General features: G+C 45.2%; 1 protein-coding gene across 6 annotated transcripts in view; it reads left to right on the forward strand.

Moving 5' to 3' along the window:
- Nucleotides 1-26,998, forward strand: part of LOC309889418 (vasculin-like) — a 74,538-nt gene that overhangs the window by 25,728 nt on the left and 21,812 nt on the right. For 3 of the 6 annotated variants that reach the window (XM_082782238.1, XM_082782240.1, XM_082782239.1), the window contains exons 4-9: nucleotides 6,868-6,980; nucleotides 18,338-18,461; nucleotides 18,937-19,160; nucleotides 20,351-20,417; nucleotides 24,820-25,004; nucleotides 26,584-26,724. In XM_082782238.1, the coding sequence (XP_082638364.1) occupies nucleotides 6,918-6,980; nucleotides 18,338-18,461; nucleotides 18,937-19,160; nucleotides 20,351-20,417; nucleotides 24,820-25,004; nucleotides 26,584-26,724 (804 nt within the window). In that variant the 5' untranslated portion in view covers nucleotides 6,868-6,917. Of the gene's footprint in view, nucleotides 1-6,867; nucleotides 6,981-18,337; nucleotides 18,462-18,936; nucleotides 19,161-20,350; nucleotides 20,418-22,757; nucleotides 22,895-24,819; nucleotides 25,005-26,583; nucleotides 26,725-26,998 lie in introns of those variants that run through there. The other 3 variants (XM_082782241.1, XM_082782242.1, XM_082782243.1) reach the window with 3 other exon arrangements.

Genomic DNA, 26,998 nt, shown 5'->3' on the forward strand with positions numbered 1-26,998 from the left:
AAGCCAAGTTAGCTTTCAGGATACTTTTACTAAAGGCAGGTATGTTTTGAGTTTGTGCTACTAAAGAACGATGAGTTCATCGTGACAAATTTTGGGCTTAATCTTTTGTTACCAAGACAGCTTCTGAAAACAGTAGAATCACCGTATTCAGATCTATGGAGCTTACCTCAATACATTTCTGATAGCCGTTTTTTAATGTTGGGAGTACAACTGTTTTATCATGGAATCATGGAATGGTTTAGGTTGGAAGGGACCTTAAAGATCATATAGTCCCACCCCCACACCCCCCCATGAGCAGGGATGCATTCTACCACCTTCCGCTAGACCAGGTTGCTCAAAGCCCTGTCTAACCTGGCCTTGAACAATTCTAGGGATGGGGCATCCACAACTTCTCTGGGCAACCTGCTCCAGTGCCTCACCACCCTCTGAAGAATTTCTTCCTAATATCTAATCTAAATCTATCCTCTTAGTTTAAAGCCATTACTCCTTGTCCTATCGCTACATTCCCTGACAAGGAGTCCCTCCCCAGCTTTCCTGTAGGCCCGGTTTAGGTACTGGAAGGCTGCAATGAGAACTTCCTGGAGCTTTCTCTTCTCCAGGGAACAACCCCAACTCTCTCAGCCTGCCTTTCTAGGAGAGGTGCTCTCTGGTCATCATTTATCAATGTTAATGAACAGTGATTGATCTGGTGTGTCTCTTCTTAGGGGAACAGAGGGCCCTATTTGTCGGCCTGACCCTACCCGTAGGGAGGTCTGCTGCCTCCCTTTGGCCAGGGTCAGGGACGTTGCCAGGAAGCTTCCCAACCTGGTAAACCCCTCTGACTATTATCCTCTTTTGATAGTCCAGGCAGGTAGTGACAACATTGAAGAGAGAAGCCTGAAGGCTATCAAACGAGACTTTAGGGGGCTGGGACGGTTAGTGGATGGAGCGGGAGTGCAGGTGGTGTATTCATCCATCCCTACAGTGGCAGGGAGGGGTACAGAGAGGACACGGAAAGCCCACCTGTTAAACACGTGGCTCCGGGGCTGGTGCCAACGCAGAAATCTTGGGTTTTTCGACCATGGGGCACTTTACTCAGCACCTGGCCTGATGGCTGCAGACGGGTCCCTATCTTTTAGGGGAAAAAGGATCCTGGGCCAGGAGCTGGCAGGGCTCATTGAGAGGGCTTTAAACTAGGTAAGAAGGGGGATGGGGCTGAAGCAAGGATTGTTGGAGCTGTGCCAGGGGGAACAATAGCAAGGTCGGGGGATAAGGCAATGGCCCAGCTGAAGTGCATCTACACCAATGCACGCAGCATGGGTAACAAACAGGAGGAGCTGGAAGCCATCGTGCAGCAGGCAGGCTACAACTTGGTTGCCATCACTGAGACGTGGTGGGACCACTCTCATGACTGGAGTGCTGCAATGGCTGCCTATAAGCTCTTCAGAAGGGACAGGCAGCACAGAAGGGGTGGTGGTGTGGCTCTCTATATTAGAGAGTCTTTTGAGGTTGTAGAACTCGAGGCTGGGAATGACAAGGTCGAGTCCGTTTGTGTTAGGATTGGCGGGAAGGCCAACAAGCCTAGCGTCCTGGTCGGGGTCTGTTATAGACCGCCAAACCAGGATGAGGAGACGGATGAAGAGTTCTACAGGCAGCTGACAGAACTTGCGAAATCTTCAGCGCTTGTTCTCGTGGGGGACTTCAACTTCCCTGACATATCCTGGAAGCACAACACAGCCCAGAGAAAGCAGTCTAGGAGGTTTCTGGAGAGTGTGGAAGATAGCTTCCTGATGCAGCTGGTTAGTGAGCCTCCCAGGGGTGGCGCCCCGCTAGACCTTCTCTTCACAAACAGAGAAGGGCTGGTGGGAGATGTGGTGGTTGGAAACTGTCTTGGGCAGAGTGACCACGAAATGGTGGAGTTCTCTATTCTTGGCGAGGCCAGGAAGGGGCCCAGTAAAACCGCTGTATTGGACTTCCGGAGGGCTGACTTTGTGCTGCTGAGGACACGGGTTGGTAGAGTCTCTTGGGAGGCGGTTCTGAAGGGCAGAGGAGTCCAGGAAGGCTGGGCACTCTTCAAGAGGGAAGTCTTAATGATGCAGGAACGGTCTGTCCCCACGTGCCCAAAGACGAGCCGGAGTGGAAGAAGACCAGCCTGGCTGAACAGAGAATTGTGGCTTGATCTTAGGAGAAAAAAGAGGGTTTATAATCTTTGGAAAAAAGGGCGGGCCACCGAGGAGGACTATAAGGATGTTGTGAGGCTGTGCAGGGACAAAATAAGAAAGGCCAAAGCTCATCTGGAGCTCAATCTGGCTACTGTCGTTAAAGATAACAAAAAATGTTTTTATAAATACATCAACACAAAAAGGAAGGACTAAGGAGAATCTCCATCCTTTACTGGATGCGGGGGGAAACTTAGTTACAAGAGATGAGGAGAAGGCGGAGGTGCTCAATGCCTTCTTTGCCTCAGTCTTTAGCGGCAATACCGGTTGTTCTCTGGATACCCAGTACCCCGAGCTGGTGGAAGGGGATGGGGAGCAGGATGTGGCCCTCACTATCCACGAAGAACTGGTTGGTGACCTGGTACGGCACTTGGATGTGCACAAGTCAATGTGGCCGGATGGGATCCACCCAAGGGTACTGAGAGAACTGGCGGAGGAGCTGGCCAAGCCGCTTTCCATCATTTATCAGCAGTCCTGGCTATCGGGGGAGGTCCCAGTTGACTGGCGGCTTGCAAATGTGACGCCCATCTACAAGAAGGGCCGGAGGGCAGACCCGGGAAACTACAGGCCTGTCAGTTTGACCTCAGTGCCAGGGAAGCTCATGGAGCAGATTCTCTTGAGAGTCATCACGCAGCACTTGCAGGGCAAGCAGGCGATCAGGCTCAGTCAGCATGGGTTTATGAAAGGCAGGTGTTGCTTGACGAACCTGATCTCCTTCTATGACAGAGTGACACACTTAGTGAATGAGGGAAAGGCTGTGGATGTGGTCTACCTTGACTTCAGCAAGGCTTTTGACACCATTCCGCACAGCATTCTCCTCAAGAAAATGGCTGCTCGTGGCATGGACTGGCGTACACTTCGTTGGGTTAGAAACTGGCTGGATAGCAGGGCCCAAAGAGTTGTGGTGAATGGAGTCAAGTCCAGTTGGAGGCCAGTCACTAGTGGCGTCCCCCAGGGCTCGGTGCTGGGGCCGGTCCTCTTTAATATCTTCATCGATGATCTGGACGAGGGCATGGAGTGCACCCTCAGTAAGTTTTCAGATGACACCAAGTTAGGTGCATGTGTCGATCTGCTCGAGGGTAGGAAGGCTCTGCAGGAGGATCTGGATAGGCTGCACCGATGGGCTGAGGTCAACTGCATGAAGTTTAACAAGGCCAAGTGCCGGGTCCTGCACCTGGGGCGCAATAACCCCAAGCAGAGCTACAGGCTGAGAGAGGAATGGTTAGAAAGCTGCCTGGCAGAGAAGGACCTGGGAGTATTGGTTGATAGTCAGCTGAATATGAGCCAGCAGTGTGCTCAGGTGGCCAAGAAGGCCAACAGCATCCTGGCTTGCATAAGAAACAGTGTGACCAGCAGGGCTAGGGAGGTGATTGTCCCCCTGTACTCGGCTCTGGTGAGGCCACACCTCGAGTCCTGTGTTCAGTTTTGGGCCCCTTGCTACAAGAAGGACATCGAGGTGCTTGAGCGGGTCTAGAGAAGGGCAATGAAGCTGGTGAGGGGCCTGGAGAACAAGTCCTACGAGGAGCGGCTGAGGGAGCTGGGCTTGTTCAGCCTGGAGAAAAGGAGGCTCAGGGGCGACCTTATTGCTCTCCAGAGATACCTTAAGGGAGGCTGTGGAGAGGTGGGGGTTGGTCTGTTCTCCCACGTGCCTGGTGACAGGACGAGGGGGAATGGGCTTAGGTTGCGCTGGGGGAGTTTTAGGTTGGATCTTAGGAAGAACTTCTTTACCGAAAGGGTTGTTAAACATTGGAACAGGCTGCCCAGGGAAGTGGTGGAGTCACCATACCTGGAAGTCTTTAAAAGACGTTTAGATGTAGAGCTTAGGGATATGGTTTAGTGGGGACTGTTAGTGTTAGGTCAGAGGTTGGACTCAATGATCTTGAGGTCTCTTCCAACCTAGAAATTCTGTGATTCTGTGTATATATAAGAGAAGGCGTGCTAGGAGACGAGTTCTTCATGGTCTGTCATTATAACTAAATCACTCTTGTTAATGGCACTCTTGTTAATGGGCACATACTACTTATTTTCATTCTATCCAAATTCTTAAGGTGTGAATTTTTAGTTAAATGTGGGACAGTCCTGTATTTCTCAAAGGCAGAAATGTTCTTCTGAGATGCTTATCAGCGCTACCTATTTGCCTTAGGCTCATCAGTCTTTGCAAAGGTAACTGTTTGATGTCAAGCTGGAAGGACATATCAAGTGAACTAAATAGGTCTCTTCATTTTTTTTATTAATATCTGCAATAATGAAATAGAGCATACTTATTAAATATGTAGGTAGTACAAATCTGAATAGAGGTTGCAGTCGCTTTGGGGGGTACAGAATGCAGAAATGTCTCTGACTGCTGGGGATAGATGAAGTAAATGACTTGAATAGCAGGGGAAGAAACAAAAATGGTCAGATCTTGTAGAAGAAATCTTTGAAACGATGTAAGAGCAATTCAGTGCTGGAACGTGTTGCAGAAGAAAGTGGTAGTCTAACTTGTTGGTGTAACTTAATTTGAAATCAGCCAAAAATCAAACTGATGTTTGGCAACCAAACTGACTGTAAATGGTTTAGGCATAGCAAATCTTGCCTGAGGTGACGGTAGTCTTGCTGGCCTTCCGCTCTCACTTGGCGACCTGTTTTCAGTTTGCCAAAAATATTTTCCTGGGGATGAAGAGTACTCTAGTGTTGATACTTGTAATGAAGCAGAGCTCATACTTGTAATGAAAACATATTCTGTATTAAAATACATTCTAAGGCAAGCTTGTTGGCAACATCAGAAAGGTAGCAACTAAGAATATTTATGGAGCCTGGTAAAACATGGGGTTGGTAACTTAAAGCTGGATAGGCTGTATATTCTAAAATGTGGTTTAAAGAAAAGCTAACCGATCAGGTGGATGATTAGTTGCGTGGCACTAGCCACGCTCAGGGTTTTGGGTTCTACAATCTCAGGTGCACTTTTGACCAGCCATGTTGGCACTGGATGGTGCACACTTGACCAGGTGGTGCAAGAGCATTCTGGGTAGCAAGTTGGCAGGATTTATTTGAACTAGATTTAGCGGAGGAAGGAATGTACTTCTTACAGAAAAGAACCAGGGACTGCTGAAACTTTAGGAAGCAACAGGGGAAATAGTTGTGAGTTGTCACAAAGGAAGGAGGAATTGTCACAAATTGTCACAAAGAAACTGTCAGAAATAGGAGGGCTCCTATAAAAAGACCTGGTGGATGAGATACCCTGGAACACTGTCCTTAGCTCTGTTCATCTCCTTTGTCCCTGGCAACTCTTTAAGGATGTTTTTCTTAGAGTGCAAGAACTCTCCACCCCCCTGTGTAAGAAAGAAAGCAAGCAGGGAGGGCAGGAAACTGGGATGGCTGTGCAAGGACCTGCTGGTCAAACTGAGGCGCAAGAAGGAAATGCACAGGCAGTGGAAGCAGGGGCATATGGCATGGGAAGAGTACAGGGATGCTGCCTAGACGTGCAGGGATAGGATCAGGAAAGCTAAAATGAAAGAAAAAACAAACAAAAAACCAGCTTTAGTATGAATTCATGGCATAAAAAAAAGAAGCAGCAACTCAACTAAGTAGTGCAGTTTGATACTTACAAATTTGCTAAACTTCTTTTTAATTGTTGAAATTTCTCTTGCTGGAAGTCTGCAGTAGCCCAATTCAGGCCAAAATGCAATAATATCAGTTACCTAGTTCAGATTCCACAGTGCTTGTTAAAACTTATCAAATTACAGCAGTTTTAGATTAAAGTGACCCACGTCTGTGTTCACTAACAGATTTGCACTCTGTTGTGCATAGGATGGAATACGTTTATTTGCTTTTCCCTATAGCATGCGCTTGGATGTTAATTATGTTTTCACTACATGAATTTCTAATAACGTGTATATCATACTTAAATATTTTTGAGTCATTGATAATTTTGCGGTATCCAGCCGTAGAGCATGATTCCCTTATAATTCAGGTAGTGTTTCATCCATTTCTTTCCTTTCAGTGCTATTGTTCAGCTTTAAGCAATAGTTTATATTACCTTGCATTCTCTTGTTTACTGAGAAATGTTTCTCTGCCTGTGGGGAGAACAAGGGGTAGAAAAAGTACTCTCGGGTTTTGCCTTAAGCCATTACCTTCTCTTGCCCATGTTCAAACTAGTGAATTTTACTGGATTTTGGCAGTATTTCTGGATATTCAGGTTCTGTTTCCATTCAATCGAGAGGAAAGTACGGCGTTCTTGGCATCTAGTTTTCTCATGAGGAATCTTAATGTGGCCTCTGAGATTAACTTTCAGGGGCTAATTTGGGAAATCAGCTTCTTCTAAGAAGCTAGTGAAATAGCTTCTATAATCCATTCTAGACAGTATCAGAAAATATTTCAATGAGATAATTTTGCCACAGCTTTCTGATCAGACGTCACGCAAGATGCTTCATCCAATTTGCAGGAGGAAATAAAGGAATGAATATTAGTTCTAATTTTATGATCTTTTTGAAATATTTGATTAATGTGACACTTTGGTAATAAAAGGACAAATGTGACGCTGTAATGAGATAAGGCTAGCTAGATTACAAATCATATCTGTTTGAGACAACAATACCAGACAACAGAAAGGAGGTAGTGATTATACCACAAGCATAATGTTCTTGAAATGAGTACTTTTTAGATGTTTACCTTGTTTTTCCAATTACAGGGACTTGCCATGGGGTGCTGAAGCCTTGTCTCATTGATTCAGAGACCTAAATGGCGCAGCATGACTTTGCTCCAGCCTGGCTTAATTTTCCTACTCCACCATCATCAACAAAGGTATGTTTTTGCTGTTCTGATCAGGCAGCTTCAATATTAAAGAAGTCTAAATGTCATAACGTCAATCATAATAAAAATAATAATAAAACATAATAAATATGGGCGGAGCTCAAGGAGGAGGTGGAGAGGTTGAGGGCCATCAGGGAGTGTGAGCGGGAGATAGACTTCTGGAGTAACTCCCTGCAGGGCCTCAAGGGGAGGTGCCGAGGTGAGACTCCCCAAATGGGGGCGGACCCCCTGCCCTGTCCCCGTCGGGCAGAGGGAGGGGATCTGGGAGCTGAGGAGGAATGGAAACAGGTCCCTGCTCGACATCGCAGGCGATGCTCTCCCCTTCCGGCCCCACCTTCCCAGGTGCCCTTACGCAACAGGTTTGAGGCCCTAGAGATTGAGAGGCCGGTGTGTGAGGAAGAGGTAGCAAATGTTCCCAGGAGGATGCCTGGAGCGAGGAGGCCGACTCCGCGCCTCAGGACTGCCTCCACCAAAAAAGACAGGAGGGTTATTGTTGTTGGTGACTCGATTCTTAGGGGAACAGAGGGCCCTATTTGTCGGCCGGACCCTACCCGTAGGGAAGTCTGCTGTCTCCCTGGGGCCAGGGTCAGGGACGTTGCCAGGAAGCTTCCTAACCTGGTACGCCCCTCTGACTATTACCCCCTTTTGATAGTCCAGGCGGGCAGTGATAACATCGAAGAGAGAAGCCTCAAGGCTATCAAAAGGGACTTTAGGGGGCTGGGTCGGTTAGTGGATGGAGCGGGAGTGCAGGTGGTGTTTTCGTCCATCCCTATGGTGGCAGGGAGGAGTTCAGAGAGGACACGGAAAGCCCACCTGTTAAACACATGGCTCCGGGGCTGGTGCCAACGCAGAAATCTTGGGTTTTTTGATCATGGGGCACTTTACTCAGCACCTGGCCTGATGGCCGCAGACGGGTCCCTATCTTTTAGGGGAAAAAGGATCCTGGGCCAGGAACTGGCAGGGCTCATTGAGAGGGCTTTAAACTAGGTAGGAAGGGGGATGGGGCTGAGGCTAGCATTGTTGGGGCTGTGCCAGGGGGAACAATGGCAAGGCCGGAGGATAAGGCAATGGCCCAGCTGAAGTGCATCTACACCAATGCACGCAGCATGGGTAACAAACAGGAGGAGCTGGAAGCCATCGTGCGGCAGGCAGGCTACGACTTGGTTGCCATCACGGAGACGTGGTGGGACCAGTCTCATGACTGGAGTGCTGCAATGCCTGGCTATAAGCTCTATAGAAGGGACAGGCAGCATAGAAGGGGTGGTGGTGTGGCTCTCTATATTAGAGAGTCTTTCGAGGCTGTAGAACTCGAGGTTGGGAATGACAAGGTCGAGTCCCTTTGGGTTAGGATCGGCAGGGACAACAAGGCTAGTGTCCTGGTCGGGGTCTGCTATAGACCGCCGAACCAGGATGAGGAGACGGATGAGGAATTCTACAGGCAGCTGACAGAGGTTGCAAAATCATCAGCTCTTGTACTCGTGGGGGACTTCAACTTCCCTGACATATCCTGGAAGCACAACACAGCCCTGAGAAAGCAGTCTAGGAGGTTTCTGGAGAGCGTGGAAGATAGCTTCCTGACGCAGCTGGTTAGTGAGCCTACCAGGGGAGGTGCCCCGCTAGACCTTCTCTTCACAAACAGAGAAGGACTGGTGGAGGACGTGATCGTCGGGAGCTGTCTAGGGCAGAGTGACCACGCAATGGTGGAGTTCACTATTCTTGGCGAGGCCAGGAAGGGGACCAGTAAAACCGCTGTATTGGACTTTCGGAGGGCTGACTTTGAGCTGCTCAGGACACTGGTTGGTGGAGTCCCTTGGGAGGCGGTTCTGAAGGGCAGAGGGGTCCAGGAAGGCTGGGCGCTCTTCAAGAGGGAAGTCTTAATGGCGCAGGAACGGTCTGTTCCCACGTGCCCAAAGACGAGCTGGCGGGGAAGAAGACCGGCCTGGCTCAACAGAGAATTGTGGCTTGATCTTAGGAGGAAAAAGAGGGTTTATAAGCTTTGGAAAAGTGGGCAGGCCACTAAGGAGGACTTTAAAGAAGTAGCGAGGCTGTGCAGGGACAAAATTAGGAAGGCCAAAGCTCATCTGGAGCTCAATCTGGCTACTGCCGTTAAAGATAACAAAAAACGTTTCTATAAATACATCAACACAAAAAGGAGGACTAAGGAGAATCTCCATCCTTTACTGGATGCGGGGGGAAACTTAGTTACAAGAGATGAGGAAAAGGCGGAGGTGCTCAATGCCTTCTTTGCCTCAGTCTTTAGCGGCAATACCGGTTGTTCTCTGGATACTCAGTACCCTGAGCTGGTGGAAGGGGATGGGGAGCAGGATGTGGCCCTCATTATCCATGAAGAACTGGTTGGTGACCTACTACGGCACTTAGATGTGCACAAGTCGATGGGGCCAGATGGGATCCACCCAAGGGTACTGAGGGAACTGGCAGAGGAGCTGGCCAAGCCGCTGTCCATCATTTATCAACAGTCCTGGCTATCGGGGGAGGTCCCAATCGACTGGCGGCTAGCAAACGTGACGCCCATCTACAAGAAGGGCCGGAGGGCTGACCCAGGAAACTACAGGCCTGTCAGTTTGACCTCAGTGCCAGGAAAGCTCATGGAGCAGATCCTCCTGAGAGTCATCATGCAGCACTTGAAGGGGAAGCAGGCGATCAGGCCCAGTCAGCATGGCTTTATGAAAGGCAGGTCATGCCTGACGAACCTGATCTCCTTCTATGACAGAGTGACGCGCTGGGTGGATGAGGGAAAGGCTGTGGATGTGGTCTACCTTGACTTCAGCAAGGCTTTTGACACCGTCTCCCACAGCATTCTTCTCAAGAAACTGGCTGCTCTTGGCTTGGACTGGCGCACGCTTCGTTGGGTTAGAAACTGGCTGGATAGCCGGGCCCAAAGAGTCGTGGTGAATGGAGCCAAGTCCAGTTGGAGGCCAGTCACTAGTGGCGTCCCCCAGGGCTCGGTGCTGGGGCCGGTCCTCTTTAATATCTTCATCGATGATCTGGACGAGGGCATCGAGTGCACCCTCAGTAAGTTTGCAGATGACACCAAGTTAGGTGCGTGTGTCGATCTGCTTGAGGGTAGGAAAGCTCTGCAGGAGGATCTGGATAGGCTGGACCGATGGGCTGAGGTCAACTGCATGAAGTTTAACAAGGCCAAGTGCCGGGTCCTGCACCTGGGGCGCAATAACCCCAAGCAGAGCTACAGGCTGGGAGAGGAATGGTTGGAAAGCTGCCAGGCAGAGAAGGACCTGGGAGTGATGGTGGACAGTCGGCTGAATATGAGCCAGCAGTGTGCTCAGGTGGCCAAGAAGGCCAACGGCATCCTGGCTTGTATTAGGAACAGCGTGACCAGCAGGGCTAGGGAGGTGATCGTCCCCCTGTACTCAGCTCTGGTGAGGCCGCACCTCGAGTACTGTGTTCAGTTTTGGGCCCCTCGCTACAAGAAGGACATCGAGGTGCTTGAGCGGGTGCAGAGAAGGGCGACGAAGCTGGTGAGGGGCCTGGAGAACAAGTCCTACGAGGAGCGGCTGAGGGAGCTGGGCTTGTTCAGCCTGGAGAAGAGGAGGCTCAGGGGCGACCTTATCGCTCTTTTTAGGTACCTCAAGGGAGGCTGTAGCGAGGTGGGGGTTGGCCTGTTCTCCCACGTGCCTGGTGACAGGACGAGGGGGAATGGGTTTAAGTTGAGCCAGGGGAGTTTTAGGCTAGATGTTAGGAAGAACTTCTTCACTGAAAGGGTTGTGAGGCATTGGAACAGGCTGCCCAGGGAAGTGGTGGAGTCACCATCCTTGGAAGTCTTCAAAAGACGTTTAGATGTAGAGCTTAGGGATATGGTTTAGTGGAGGGCTGTTAGCGTTAGGTTGGAGGTTGGACTCGATGACCTTGAGGTCTCTTCCAACCTAGAAATTCTGTGATTCTGTGATTCTGTGAAGGGTGATAACAGATGATATATATCAAATCTTGCTGTCATGATTTAAATAGTTGAACCTTGGTTCTCAAGCTCATATCTCTAGTAGGGGGTTTCTGCTTGAGCACCTGAGTTCAAGGAAAGAACAATGCGGACACATTGCCAGAGCTGTTGTTAGATTAAAATTTCCTTCATCAGTAGCTCAAAATGAATTATTGTATTGCTGGAAAAACTGAGAGATATGTGCTTGATGTTCTTGCTTCTGATTTTGCTTTGTCCTATACATTTTAGAGAATGTTTTTTCTTATTCCATCATCCAAGTGAATAAAAAAATGCTTCTGAAAATAGACCTTCTGAAATGTCTCATCAGTTACTGGTGGTAGTGTGTGGTGCTTTCAAATAGTTTAAAATAGTTACTTATGCATCTGCACACACATGCATGCATGCACTTTTTTATTCAGGTCATTGAATATTTTTATTGCTCTATTTATCTTCTACGCTGAACTAGCTAGGTTGTTTATTGTAGTCTATCAGCAACTGTCAGTTGCTATTACGGGAATGTTAGGCTCATCTGTACCTGAGACCTGTATGTTTTTAATCTGCTTGATTTCTGAGATATTCAACTCTTTGATCTGCTTTTTCTAATTTAATACACTTTCAGTAGGAAAAGTAATTAGAGCTTATTTTAATGTAGCGTCCCAATTATAAAACGATTTTATCTGTGTGTTTCATGAATCTGCTGGAAGGGACTTACCTGCATACTTAAAATGCCAGTACAGCATGATAAAAGCAAGTTCCAGCATTGCCCAAGTACTATTCAAATATATCTGAGGTGTGAGTTTTTTTTGTTGCCTCCTTCATGAATTGTGCATAGCTTCATTTCAAACATCTGTCTTCCATGAATCTTTACCTGAAGGAATTTAGATAAGCTTTCATTTCTTCCAAAAGCTTTGTAGTTGCATGCTTTCTCTGTTACAGTCCTTGTGCTTCATTGTCTGTATTGCAGCTTATTTCCTCGTGTTACCTCTTCCTTTAGTGATGAGCATTTTGTGATACACAGCCCGTTTGGATGTTAAGCACTTAGTCTTTTTGGTCCTACCCATGTGTAGTAATTCCTAATTTACATCATAAGGCTTGTTCTGTCCTTCCTTCACAAGAAAGATCTCAAATGTCGTAGCCCCCTGGGTCCCCCCCCCCCCCCAACACTTCCTAGAATAGGTGTTTGTTTCTGCTTCCCATATCTGAACAAGGCAGCTGAAGAAAAGAGCCAGATAAGAGGGATGGAGATGGAGAAAGAAGGGAATGCATCTCATGTTTCATGCAGAATGGGGCTGGGATGAAGCTGTGGTATCAACAACATCTAGATTGGAAAAGGAGAAACTGAACTCTGACCTGTTTCCCTGAAGAGGCCCCTTTATGAACCGTATCTTCAGGAGTTTGGCTCCCTCTCAGTGCCGCGTAGCTGAGGCTTTCCCTCATGTAGGTAAAGGTCAGTATTAGAAAAACCTGATACAAGGAATCTGGGAATGTGAATGAACTCTCATAATGTGACTGAAATGAATTACATCTAGATTAAAATTCAATTCACCTATTGCTCCTGGTTTCCTTTTAAGGTGAAGTTTTTGATAAATAAGTGATAGGGAGGTGATATAAAGCTGGGTAGCCACTGCTGGGCAGCTTTAGTTGAGGTCTGGAACTATGTTGTGGTTTAACCCAGCAGGCAGTTAAGTTTCCCCCCCCCCAGTGGGATGGGGGAGAGAATCAGGAAGAAAAAGTAAAAGCTCATGGGTTGAGATACAGTTTAATAGGACAGGAAAGGAAGAGAAAACTGAAGTTCAACAAGGCCAAGTGCTGGGTCCTGCACTTGGGGCGCAACAACCCCAAGCAGTGCTACAGGCTAGGAGATGAGTGGTTAGAAAGCTGCCTGGCAGAGAAGGACCTGGGAGTATTGGTTGATAGTCGGCTGAATATGAGACAGCAGTGTGCTCAGGTGGCCAAGAAGGCCAAACAGCATCCTTGCTTGTATCAGAAACGGTGTGGCCAGCAGGTCTAGGGAAGTGATTGTCCCCCTGTATTCAGCTCTGGTGAGGCCACACCTCGAGTACTGTGTTCAGTTTTGGGCCCCTCGCTACAAGGACATGGAGGTGCTCGAGCGAGCCCAGAGAAGGGCGACGAAGCTGGTGAGGGGTCTGGAGAACAAGTCTTATGAGGAGTGGCTGAGGGAGCTGGGGTTGTTTAGCTTGGAGAAGAGGAGGCTCAGGGGTGATCTTATCATTCTTTATAGGTACCTTAAAGGAGGCTGTAGCAAGGTGGGGATTGGTCTGTTCTCCCACATGCCTGGTGATAGGATGAGGGGAAATGGGCTAAAGTTGCACCAAGGGAGGTTTAGTTTGGATGTTAGGAGAAACTTCTTTACTGAAAGGGTTGTGAGGCATTGGAATGGTCTGCCCAGGGAAGTGGTGGAGTCACCATCCCTGGAAGTCTTTAAAAGACATTTAGATGTAGAGCTTAGTGCTTAGCTGCCTGCCAGGTTAAACCACAATACAGTGGTATTACAGGAAGTAGCCCAGATTAATGAAGAATGAATCTTGATGGAACCAGAGAAGTGAAGTGGTGATGTTACCAGAACTGGCTTTAGCATGCAACAATCCAACACTACATACCATCTCTACTGTCCAGAAGGACCACTATGATGGAGGGAGCCTAAAATCAATCCCACTGTGGGCCCATGGGGCATGTAAGCGAATGGCTGGTTTAAAATGCAACAGAAGGGTAACTAGAACTTACAAAAGTTTCTAATGATTATTTGGGGGTAGCAGTTCATTACTGAGGTCTAGATTAAGGCAGAATGCAATTTTTTATATATATATATATAAATATTTATTTATTTATTTTATCCTAGTCTTGCTGCTATCAGAATAGTGTTTTGCCTTTTCCGTCTCAACTCAGAATGTGTAAGAATAGGAACTGGTATATTATGGATCATGATTTGTTATGTGTTTACAAGTATTATATGAATAAGCCATTACTGCTGTCTTTTAGGGGGTAGACAGAGGAGTGGGAGGGGGAGGGTTTTTCTCAGGAATAAGCTTCAGGCAGCAAAATCAATACTTTTGTGTAGTGAAGCTAATACTCCCAAGAACTGCTAAACTTATTTTGCTTACATAGTACATTTTTCACATAGCTACAAAAGCAAAAATGCCCAACTATTATGGCACTAGGGAATGTTTGATTTCTTGCACATATGCAATACAGAGGGCTCAGTGCACAGTAAGTCTGGTGCTGGAGGGAAGGGGAAACTTTTTGCTGTTATTGGGAGATGCGTGGCGCGTAGAACAGTAAGACAGCATTATTTTTGCAGAAAGAAAAGTTATTCTTGAAATTTTAAGGTGTAGTAGCGAAAGAAATGTATTTCCTACTGGTATATTAAAGATTTACTTTAAAAATTCTATAATCCCTACTTATAAGTTGATAACTTGAAGGATATTTGTGAATCTATACTTTTGACTGTTGTTGAGGGATTTCTTGAAACAGCAAAAATCTCATGGCTTGCTGTAGCTGAGCAAACCAAGCTACCAGGGCAACTATGAGAAGTTCCCATGACAGTGTTCCCACATCGCCCCATTGATGAATTCAGAAAAATATTGTTACCGGTAGCTGGCTTCAAGGACAAGGTCTATGTGACTGCTAATCACAAAGGGGTTGTTTTCTTGCAGGTGGGGTTGTTTTCTTGTAGCTGTTTGTCTGAGTGCTTTTGACCAATAATCTTGTGTGAAACACTGTCCTCCCCTGTTAAGTTCACTATAAAAGTTAGGCTATTCAGGCAATAAAATGGAGCATGATCTGACTCTACTGGTGTCTGTCGTGCTTTCGGCCGTGCTTCCTGCAACATATGGCGCCCGAACAGGCTGAGACCCGCACAGGCTGAGACCCGAACAGGCAGAGGGATCGCAGCGGCGCCGGGACACTGGAGCGGCGCCGGGAGACCTGAGGCACATGGAAAGCCTATCACCGCACGGAGAGAGCATTGACTGACGCTGCAGGGCTACGGCCAACTACGAGAGACACGGACAGACCTGGCGGACGCCGGAACACCTGAGAGACGTTGAAACACTCTACACACCGACCTGAACAACGGCCTTGCGGTGAGACACGGGAAACGGAGTCGCGGAGGGACGCGGGAAACGGAGCTGCGCAGGGACGCGTGAAATTGAAGTAATCGCGGTGCGACGCGGGACATCCGAGATCGAGTTGCTATGGGAGACCAGAGGCGTCAGTGGACAACGGCAGCCCACCCTCACCGTGTGGCGAGTCTGCACATAGCAGAGGGGCGGAGATCAGGACCTTGCAGACTGTCTGACGTAACCATGGAAGCAGCGGCGGCTGTGCTGCTTCTCTCTGGCATTCTTTTTATAAGAGGTTTATCTTGCAATGCAAAAAAGACTATTCGTCCCCAGATCGGTGTTATAACTACGTTTCTGGATAAGATTCCGTGGGGTTGCCACATTCTACGGATTACTAATGACGACTTAGCTCTATTGCGGGGCAAGAGTGCAGAGACGCAGATTACACTGCCAAATGACCACCGGCAGGCTCTTTCACAAACTGCTTCTAAGGTTGCAGCTGGCACTGCCTGCAGCCATATAGCAGACGTTACACTCTCTTTCCTAACTAGTAATCATACGTCTCATCCATTTGTGGTGAATGGTCAGTGGCAAAAAGAAAAGGGGGAGAGTAAGGGGCGACAAAGACAGAAACGGTACCAGGAGGATGCCACTGACACTAATAGCATGGGTAATAGGAGTAGTATAAGTGACACAGGTGCAGGGCAGCGGCAGGCGCTGCCGCGCTGCGGGGAACTCTGCCTGCTGCTCGCCCTCGCCTGCCTGTGCACTGCTGACGACGGTGCTAGAGCAAAATGTGAAGACTGCTCAGATGGCAGTGATGAGAGTGCTTGTGTGAAGAAGAGGTGTGCTGAATCTGACTTTGTGTGCAACAGTGGTCAGTGTGTGCCAAACATGGCAGTGTGATGGGGATCCGGACTGTGAAAATGGGTCTGATGAGAGTGCTGATCTGTGTCATATGAGAACATGCCAGATAAATGAAATCAGCTGTGGTCCTCAGTCCAACCCAGTGTATCCCAGTGTCCTGGAAATGTGATGGTGAAAAAGACTGTGACAGAGATCCTGATTGCAAGGATGGAAGTGATGAATTCAACTGCCCTTCTCGGACCTGCAGGCCAGACCAGTTGAGATGTGAAGATGGGAACTGTGTCCATGGGAGTAGGCAGTGCAGTGGTGTGAGAGACTGTCTGGATGGCACTGATGAAGCAAACTGTAACAATGTTATTCAGTGCTCTGGACCTGGCAAATTCAAGTGCAGAAGTGGAGAATGCATAGATATCAATAAAGTGTGTAACCAGCAGAGAGACTGCAAGGACTGGGGTGATGAGCCCCTGAAGGAATGCAACATAAATGAATGTGACTGTCCAGCTGGGTTTGAGTTTGTAGACAAGAGAAACTGTGGAGATATTGATGAATGCCAAAACCCTGGTATCTGTAGTCAAATCTGTATCAACCTGAAAGGTGGCTACAAATGTGAATGTAGCCGTGGCTATCAGATGAATCCTGCTACAAGAACCTGGAAAGGGCCATACGGGTACAGAAATACAAATAACACCCATGATTACAATGACGCTGCTAAGCAGGGTTTAGGGGCTTATGGCATGGAGACAAGGGGTAATAACTACAGTGTTTGGAACAATTGTACAGCTTTGGTCTTACCTCCTGATGTTTTTCTGATTTGTGGGGATAGGACCTGGCAAGGTATCTCTGCAAATGCTATCAGATGTCCATGTTACTTAGATAAACTCATTGTATTTGCTCCTAGCTTGTTACAGTTGTGTGAGATCACCAGACATAAATGGGCATTGCTTGCATCGGATTGCAATGATAATGTTGAATTGTGTGGGGTTGCAGCTAGAGCGGCATTGGCAATTTTAGTGCCTGGAGTGGCACCTCCGGCCGCACGTAACAACTTAGAAAAATTGGTATGCTGGGCCGAGAAGCAAGCCTATGCCACGACAGAGATACTTGAGGAGATGTTACCAGATCAAAATAGTCTGCGACATGTGCTTTTACAGGATCAAGCTGCTATTGACTACTTGATTTTGGCTCAAAGGAATGGGTGTGAGGACTTTAAGGGAATGTACTGTTTAAACCTTTCTGATCATAATGAGTCAATTCACAAATCCATTACTTTCCTGAAAGAGCACATGAGAAAGATTCAATATGGTATCAATCCTTTCAATCAATGGTTCACTGATTTGTTTGAAACAATGCCTAGATGGTTACTGGGATTAGTCAAAGAGGGATTAAGGATTCTGTTTGCTGTGGTGTCAATCATCATTGCATGTGGTATTGTGATAAATGTGGTTAAAGGGTTACTTGCAAAAATGTTATATTGGGCGTGGTTTGCTCAAAAAAAGAAAAAAAAAAAAAAAAGGGGGGAATTGTTGAGGGATTTCTTGAAACAGCAAAAATCCCATGGCTTGCTGTAGCTGAGCAAACCAAGCTACCAGGGCAACTATGAGAAGTTCCCATGACAGTGTTCCCACATCGCCCAATTGAGGAATTCAGAAAAATATTGTTACCGGTAGCTGGCTTCAAGGACAAGGTCTATGTGACTGCTAATCACAAGGGGGTTGTTTTCTTGCAGGTGGGGTTGTTTTCTTGTAGTTGTTTGTCTGAGTGCTTTTGACCAATAATCTTGTGTGAAACACTGTCCGCCCCTGTTAAGTTCACTATAAAAGTTAGGCTATTCAGGCAATAAAATGGAGCATGATCTGACTCTACTGGTGTCTGTCGTGCTTTTGGCCATGCTTCCTGCAACAGACTGTTTTATTTGCATTTCTTAACTAGTTGAGTTTGCCTTATTGAAATTTAATTACAAGACTAACATAATAAACTGGGTCTTTTGGTACTGCTACTGTGATCAAAGCAACTCCTTGTTTTCTGTGCAATGCATGCATGGTCTCTGACAACCCAAACTAAGATCCCAGATATTGAAATATCCTGCCTTCCAAATTATGTTCTTGTGTCCTTTCTTACTTTTTTTTTTTTTTTTCTCCCTCTGCTGCAACACATGACACTTGTCTTCATTCTGCTGCCAAAGCAGAATAAACACTTGACCTTTTTACCTTGTGTCGCAAGCATGGTCCTCAACACTGTTTCGGTGTCCTGGAGTGGAAGACACAGCTTCCACTTCTGCTGGCATGAAAGGTGATGAACATGTGCATACTTGAGAGTTACTGTATTGTCTGTCAAAGTCATTTTTAAAATGGCTCAAATATACCATGAGTAATGCATGTTACGGTTCTGATAATTCAGTTTTGTTATTAATCAGATATCTCGGGTCTACTACTTTTGCTCCTTTATAGTCATCACTGAACTTTGAGAGACATTCTGAAAACATTTTGTGGACAGAGAATCGTTATGAAGTAAATCGCAGAAGACGCAACTCCTCAGATGGGCTTGATTCTAATGTTGGACGACATTATGGAGGTATAATTTAGCTTTCATGGAATGCTTTTACATCACTGATGTGTAGCACTGGCTAGGAAAAAAAAAATGATAATAGTTGTCCTATGCTAAATGTTGTGTTCTGTAGTGACATTAGAGGTGATGGAAAGATGGATCATCTGGGAGAGAATAATGTGATGAGTAAGGGTTAGCCAGAGTAATGCGATTCCAGGTGTATTTCTATCTTAACTCATTCTTATTCTTAATTTTCTAGCTAATGACATTTAAATGAGTAGCCAGGAAAAGGGGTTGAGTAGTCTTAATGTTGGACTACAATCCTCTTTCTCTAGAACTGTTTTATGAGATTCTTCCCTACTGCTTATATGAATAAGTTCACTATGCTATCACATCCCAGAGTACAGGGCTGCTTGCTTGACTCCTCTAACAATTTTGTAAAAGTAGAATGTTCTTCCAAAACTGTCTGTTATTACATTTCTTTAAAACTTAAAAATCTAAGGACATTTTGGAAGAAAAGAGAAGAATGGTTGGCGTTCACAAGGCAGAAATGGTACAGAAAATATAAACTATCGTGGGGGATACCATGGCGAAGGTTCCCGTGCTCATACCAGCCCTTCCCACTGTGGAAAAAGCCAAGGACTGCATGAAAACAATGTACCTGATAATGACACTGGGAAAAAGGAAGACAAGGAAGTACCTAAACAGTTTGAGGCTGAGGATTTTGTAAGTTAATTGTAATAAACTAGATTCTATTGTTTCTGCAAGTTCCATTTTGTCCATTACAAGCTACTTCATGAGATTTCACCAGTTACAGGTTATCGTGTAAGGGATCACCCTTAAGGGGGTGTTAGTTATTTGTCAGCTAACTTGTTTCTCTTTTCATCTCCGTTTTTATCATTGTATGTTTATTATTGTCACTTAAATGTTTAAGTGAAACTACAGTTGGGTTCTAAGTTGATTTTTTTATAGTATTTTGCCACAGTAAACTGTAGCACGTGTAATTGTGTAGAATTTAATACATACCTTACTGGAAATTTAAAGTACTAACAAAGTTATTCTGCCACTGGTCCTTTGAGGTTTCACGTTTCAACCTACAATTTTAGGATATAAGAGGAAGGATAAACTTCCTCTTTGAAGAACCACACATCACTTTTTTTTTTTTTTTGGTTTGTTTTTGGCTTTCTTCAGATAGTTTATATAATGGTATTGACTGCTGCTTGAGATCACAGAATCACAAAATTGTAGGGGTTGGAAGGGACCTCAAACAATCATTGGGTCTAACCCCCCTGCCAAAGCAGGTTCCCTAGAGCAGGTTGCCCAGGTAGGTGTCCAGATGTGTCTCAAATATCTCCAGAGAAGGAGACTCCACAACCTCCCTGGGCAGCCTGTTTCAGTGCTCCATCACCCTCACCATGAAGAAGTTCTTTTGCATGTTGGTGCGGAACTTCCTGTGATCCGTTTTGTGGCCATTGCCCCTTGTCCTGTCCCCAGAAACCTCTGAAAAGAGGTTGGCCAAATCCCTTTGTCTCCCACACTTAAGGTATTTATAAACATTAATAAGATCCCCCTCTCAGTCTTCTTTGCTCAAGGCTGAGCAGACCCAGGTCTCTCAGCCTTTCCTCATAGGGGAGATGCTCCAGGCCCCCTATCATCTTTGTGGCCCTCAGCTGGACTCTTTCCAGGAGATCCCTGTCTTTTTTGTACTGGTGAGCCCAGAGATGTTTTATTGAAGAGAAGCAAGTGACCATTGGTATATTTGGGTTTGCAGAGGGCAGTTTCTAGTCTGTCTCCATTTAAAAGTCTTGGACAGCAGAGGTTATACTTCTGATATTGTTGTTGTTCTTTATTTCATTGGTCCTAGAATTCAAGACTCCTTTCATTTTGTTTTAAATAATGATAAACTTTCCTTTCAGCCATCTTTGAATCCTGAATATGAGAGGGAACCAAACCAGAATAAGTCTTTAGCTGCAGGTGTGTGGGGTGAGTATTGTTGATGTTCTTAAATATAAAAATATAGTATAGATTTGAAGTTGTTTTATTAGAAACATAATTTATTTTAGAATATTTCAAATATATAGATGGAAATTGAGGAAATTTCCTCAGTGTTATTACAATGTGAGTATCTCTTTATAAGAGAGGTAATGCTTCTATTTGAATATCAGTCTGGTCTGTAGATACAACCACTGCTAGGGTTCTTGTCCCAGAACAAGTATGTATCTTTTTGTAAAGATGTCAAGAATTTATCTACCAAGAGGAAATGTCACAAAGGTGGGTCACCTAAACGAGTGATGTGATTGCTAGTTGAAGACTTCATGAAAGAATGCTTCTGACTGATTAGAATAGTTAAAGAGCTGGGAGAAAAACCTAGCAGGGCTGGAAAGAGCAGGTTAGCTTGCAAAGACTTAAGGTCTCTTCCTGGAAGCAAATTTCCTGAGCTGATCTGTGTGTTGATGAATTACTTGTAACGAAGCCAACCCTGAGAGCGGGCATTGAACTGAACTGTAGTCTGGGATAACTTTCTCATCTCCACCTGATTAGTACTGTAAAATGATAGCCATATTTTTCTTGAAAGTGGGCTTTTGATACAGAATTGTTCACTAAGAATGTGGCAATAAGGTCTCCCCTGGGCCTCCTATTCTCCAGACTAAACAACCCCACTTTCCTCAGCCGCTCCTCCTAAGACTTGTGTTCCAGACCCTTCACCAGCTTCGTAGCCTTTCTCTAGGTATGCTCCAGGGTCTCCATGTCCTTTTCGTAGTGAGGGGCCCAAAACTAATCGTAGTACTCGAGGTACGGCCTCATCAGAGCAGTGTACAAGGGGATGATCACCTCCCTGGTCCTGCTGGTTACACTGTTCCTGATACAAGCCAGGATGCCATTAGCTTTCTGGGCCACCTGGGCACACTGCCGGCTCATGTTCAGGTGAGCACTGATCAATACCCCCAGATACTTTTCCTCTGCACAGCTTTCGAGTCACTCTGCCTTAAGCCTGTAGTGCTGCATAGGGTTGTTGTGACTGAAGTGCAGGACCCGGCACTTAGCCATGTTGAACCTCATCCCACTGGCCTCTGTCCATCAACCCAACCTGTCCGGGTCCCTCTGCAGGGCCTTCCTACCCTCCGGCAGATCGACACTTCCCCCCAACTTGGTGTCGTCTGCAAACTTACTGAGGGTGCGCTCCACTCCCTCATCCAAATCATCAATAAAGATATTGAAGAGGATGGGCCCCTACACTGACCCCTGGGGAATAATCCAGCTGGTGACTGGTCGCCAGCTGGATTTCACTCCATTCACCACCACTCTCTGGGCCCAGCTGTCCAGCCAGTTTTTAACCCAGCACAGAGTGTACCTGTCCGAGCTATGGGCTGCCAGCTTCTCCAGGAGAATACTGTGGGAGATCGTGTCAAAGGCCTTGCTGAAGTCTAGGTAGACTACATCAACAGCCTTTCCCTCATCCACCAGGTGGGTCACCTGTTTATAGAAGGAGATGAGGTTGGTCAGGCAGGACTTGCCTTTCACGAACCCTTACTGACTGGGCCTGTTTCCCTGGTTGTCCCACATATGCTGTGTGATTGCATTCAAGATGACCTGCTCCATCATCTTTCCTGGCACCGAGGTCAAGCTGACAGGCCTGTGGTTTCTTGGTTCCTCCTTATGACCCTTCTTATAGATGGGCGTCACATTAGTGAGTCTTCAGCCATCTGGGACATCTCTGGATGACCATGACCGCTGATGATGGAAAGCAGCTTGGCAATTGCATCCGCCAGCTCCCTCAGCACCCTTGGGTGGATCCCCTCTGGCCCCATGGACTTGTGACAGTCCAGGTGTAGCAGCAGGTCTGTTTCCACCTGAACTTGTGTGTGTGTGTGGGGGGGGAGGGGGTGTTCTTCTGCTCCCCGTCCCAGGCTTCCAGGTCGGGAGGCTGAGTACTCGGAAGATAAGTGGTCTGACTGTTAAAAACAGATGTAAAGAAGGCATTAAGAACCTCAACCTTTTCCTTATCCTCAATAGACACGTTCCCCCTGCGTCCAGTAAAAGATGGAGAATCTCCTTGGTCCTCTTCTTGCCTTTTTTAATATATTTGTAAAAACATTTTTTGTTTTCCTTAACCAGTGGCCAGGTTGAGCTCATGCTGGGCTTTAGCTTTTCAGATCTTCTCTCTGCATATGCTGGCAACTTCCTTGTACTCTCCCTGAGCTGCCTGTCTCTTCTTTCACCGGACATAAACTCTCTTTTTCTCCCAGATACTCAGCAAAAGTTCCCTCTTCCGCCTTGCCGGTCTTCCCCACCGGCTCATCTTACAGCACACGGGGACAGCCTGCTCCTGCACCTTTAAGAGTTCCTTCTTGAGGAGCGTCCAGCCTTCCTGGACCCCTCTGCCCTTCAGGACTGACTCCCAAGGGACCTTCCCTACCAGTGTCCTGAACAGTTCAAAGCCTGCCCTCTGGAAGTCCAAGGTAGCAGTTTTACTGTCTTGACCCCCCTCCTGACTTCACCAAGAATAGAGAACTCTACCATTTCGTGATCACTCTGCCTAAGACAACTCCCGACCACCACATTTCCTACCAGTCCTTCTCTGTTCATGACCAGCAGGTCTAGCGGGGGACCCCCAGTAGGCTCACTAACTAGCTGAGTCAGGAAGCTGTCTTCCATGCACTCCAGAAACCTCCTTGATGGTTTCCTCTGGGCTATGTTGTATTTACAGCATATGTCCAGGAAGTTAAAGTCCCCCGTGAGAGTGAGTGCTGGTGATTTGGTGACTTCCACCAGCTGCTTGTAGAGTGCCTCAGAATTTACTCAGAATGAGGGCAAATTTAAATAACATGAAAGCTACTATTTGAACTGTTAATAGTAATGAGATCTGAATCTTGCTGCTCATTTTAAGTGGTACTTTAATTTGCTGACTCTTATTCTCATACTTCCCCAGCACGTTTTGTGCTGTTAGGTATTTATTTAGAAGGGGGTGGCCTATGTCTAGTTTTACAGAATTGCGAAGAACTTTTGCAGTAGTCTTAAAAAATTGGACTACTTTCAATTCTTGTGTATTTAGTAGCTTTAATGTGAAAGTCAAGAAATATTTAACTTTCAATAAAAGTGTAACAGTAGCTAATTTTATTTCTATAGCAACTTGAGTGTTTTATCATGTTTGAAGCACTCTGGCTGCTGCGTAGTGTGGCTCAGGTTGATCAGATTCTTGATTCCAGGCTTTTTAGGTATTGCTTCACAAGCAAAGGAAAGAACAGTTCTGTTAGTTAAATAGGTTCTGTAAACTACAGTGCAGTGGCTTGTTACAGCTTACAGTGTGATATCTTTATTATAGCTTGGCTATTGCAAATCTCATTTTGTAGTTGAAAAACTGAAATTAAGGCTCTTTATTCCCTATAAAAGGAAATGCAGTATTCAAGAATGTTGCTGTTCCCTTTAAATGCTTGTTTTTAAAAAAAGGATACTTTTAGATTACATTTTATCTTGTGTACCTGGGATGAGAGCATGCTTGTATTATGAAAATGTATTTCATAACTTTGTACTTATTTCTCATTTAACTTTATCACAAGTGTAACGTTTACCTGCTAAACAAAACTAAAGTAATTTATGCTTTTAAGATAGTTTTCTTTTTTAAATGTAGGATATGGTGACTGACCATGAATTAGAAACACTTGCAGGGGGAGAAGATAATCTTGGAAAAGGTTGTTGATGCAAGATTGGAGGGCATGTGCAAAAATAGTTTTTCCCACTTTTTAGAAATTTTAAACTATTTTTAATAGCTGCTCTTGAAAACTGTCAAATGTCAGTTATTTAGTATGACAGCTGACTGTATGTTTCTAATTAGTACTGTCTTGAACCTGGAAAAGGTGTAGGGTTCAGATGTTCTGTTTTAGACATCTTAGGCATGGAGATAGAAATTGGTCATTGCCATGATCTGGAATAGTATGCATCACTTCTGATAAGAAGTGATGTTTATAAAGAACTTTATGGAACATTGACTCTAAAGTGAGCTGTTAATTATTATGAGTAATAATTCTTTAGTAACCTTAAAAGGAAATATGAAAGCCATATCTTTTGAAGATAACTATTAACAACTAATAGCATTTGGTGTTTAGATTTGCAAACAAAAGCTGTATAGCTAGTTCTTTGACCAAAGAATATCTTTCTGAAAGTAAAATTCCTGCAGTGCCAAGTGAAATATTTTACAAACAATGGTTGTAGAAAGTGGAACAGAACCTTTTTTTATCCAGTTTTGAACAGTGTGTTATTTGTGAAACCTAACTCTGGACTAAGTTTTTGCTTTATGCCTGTTTGTTCTGGACCATATGGCTGTTCAGTAACCTATGAAGTAGAAACTTAAGGCTATATACATATGCACATATTTTTCTTTTTCCAGAGTATCCCTTGAATCCCAAATCTAGATCCTCAAGAATGCTGGTCATTAAAAAGGGCAGTACAAAAGAACTGCAAATATCTGGATTCCCTCTAGTAGGAAGTCTTCATTTACAGACAGTAAAAAATGGAACTGGCACAAGTGTTTATAAAGGATTAGTCCCTAAACCTGCCACTCCACCCGCAAAGGTGAGTTTTGGATACTGGTGGCATGAATAACAAGCCGGGGTGGGAGTGGGGGGAGCTCTAATTCTGAATGTGCTCATTTCACCCCTGAAAATTCTGTTCCTAGAGTATGCTTTCAAGTCTTGCATACCTCAAGTGCTACATGCCCCAAAGTTGACTGGAAACACTTTCTCATTTTTCTTTTAAAATTATACTGTAACTGAAACTTCCTTTATTTCTTATTTACCTTTTTTTTGAGAAGTGCAAGAAGCATCCAAGTGAGAGTGAAAAGAATGTTTTTAATTTATGGAGTAGTAATGCTTTTTCTGTATATGTTTTTAACAGAAAAAGAGATACCAAGTTGGGAGCTATAGTTGGCATAAAAACACCTTCAGAATTTATTCCAATTATTGATATAGACGATGTTGCAACCTCTTAGTGCCATTTTTGGTCCCTCTCCGTATGCAACTTTCCATGTTCATCTTTTGATTTTTGTTTCAGGAATTTTTCATGTGCTCCTAAGAGCACCTGATAGAGCTGTTTATAACTCTAGAACTTAAAGTATTGAAAACATTATCATAGAATCTTAGAATACACTGAGTTGGAAGGGACCCACAAGGATCATAGAGTCCAACTCCTGGCTCCATACAGTACCACCCCAGAATGAAACCATATGTCTGAGAGCATTGTCCAAATGCTTCTTGAACTTGGCAGGCTTGGTTCCCCTCTAAACCCTTCACCATCTTTGTAGCCCTCCTTTGGACATTCACTTATAGTTTTATGTCTGTCTTATATTGTGGTGCCCAAAACTGCACACAGTACTTGAGGTGAGGCTGCACCAGTGCAGAGTAGAGCAGGACGGTTACTTCTCTGGACTGGCTAGCAATGTTGTGCTTGAACTCCAGGGTACAGTTGGCCCTTCTGGCTGCCAGGGCACACTGTTGACTCATTCACTTGCCGTTGACCAAAACCCCCACTTTTCTTTCTGTGGGGCTGCTCTCCAGCTTTTTATCCTCCAGTCTGTCCACATATCCAGGGCTGCCCTATCCCAGGTGCAGAATCTGACACTTGCTCTTTTTAAAATTCTGTTGGTTGGTGATTGCCCAGCCATCTAATTTGTCAAGATCTCTCTGCAAGGCCTCTCTACCCTTGAGGGAGTCAACAGCTCCTCCCAATTTAATGTTGTCTGCAAACTTGTGTAGAATGCATTGGAGTCCTATGTCCATGTTATTTATGAAAACATTAAAGAGAACTGACCCCAAAATGGGACTCTGGGGGAACCCCACCAGTGACTGGCTGCCAGCCTGATGTAATCCTATTTACTATAACCCTTTTATAATTATTTTCAGCTGTTAAAAACTCATATTTTAGTTCTTAATACATGACATATGATGATCTTAATTGTTCTTAAATTTAGCTCTTTATATAAAAAGTGTAAGCTATTTATGAAAGGATTAATTGCTCATAAACAGTTGGTCCTACAGAAAACAGGTGTTTGGACTAAATTATGGTTGTTGTTATGGTTTGCTTTTCCTTAATCAGTTTTCTAAAGATGCCTGAAAATAATTCTTTTGTAGTTGATGATTCTTTAATTTTTGTTTAGACTACGCAGTGGAAAAGCCAAGCAAAAGAAAATAAAACTGGGATTCCATTTCCTCTTGAATCTACATATGGTATTGGCAATTTCAGTCCTTTCAAATCGAACAACAAGGCATTTCCTGTATCACAGAATTCAGTGAAAGAGGTAAAATAATGCTTGTAGTTCTAATATATCAATTTTTTCAATTGTTTGGTTAGATAAGTAGATCAATAAAACTTATGGAGAATTGTATTTAATAAGTTTGTTTTCTAGAAGTTAATGTGAGAGAGGGTAATGTGAAAGGTAGGTACCTCACTGCCTTTAAGTACTACTGTATAATTTGCTTTGTAGGCTTGATTTAGAGTAAAAAATGGTGCACTAGTATGTATAACTTGTTAGGTTTAAAATTTAAAAACTGCTAATATACTTCAGAAGGTCA

This window comes from Aythya marila, assembly GCF_965140915.1.
Source record: "Aythya marila genome assembly, chromosome: W".
Taxonomy (NCBI): Eukaryota; Metazoa; Chordata; class Aves; order Anseriformes; family Anatidae; genus Aythya; species Aythya marila.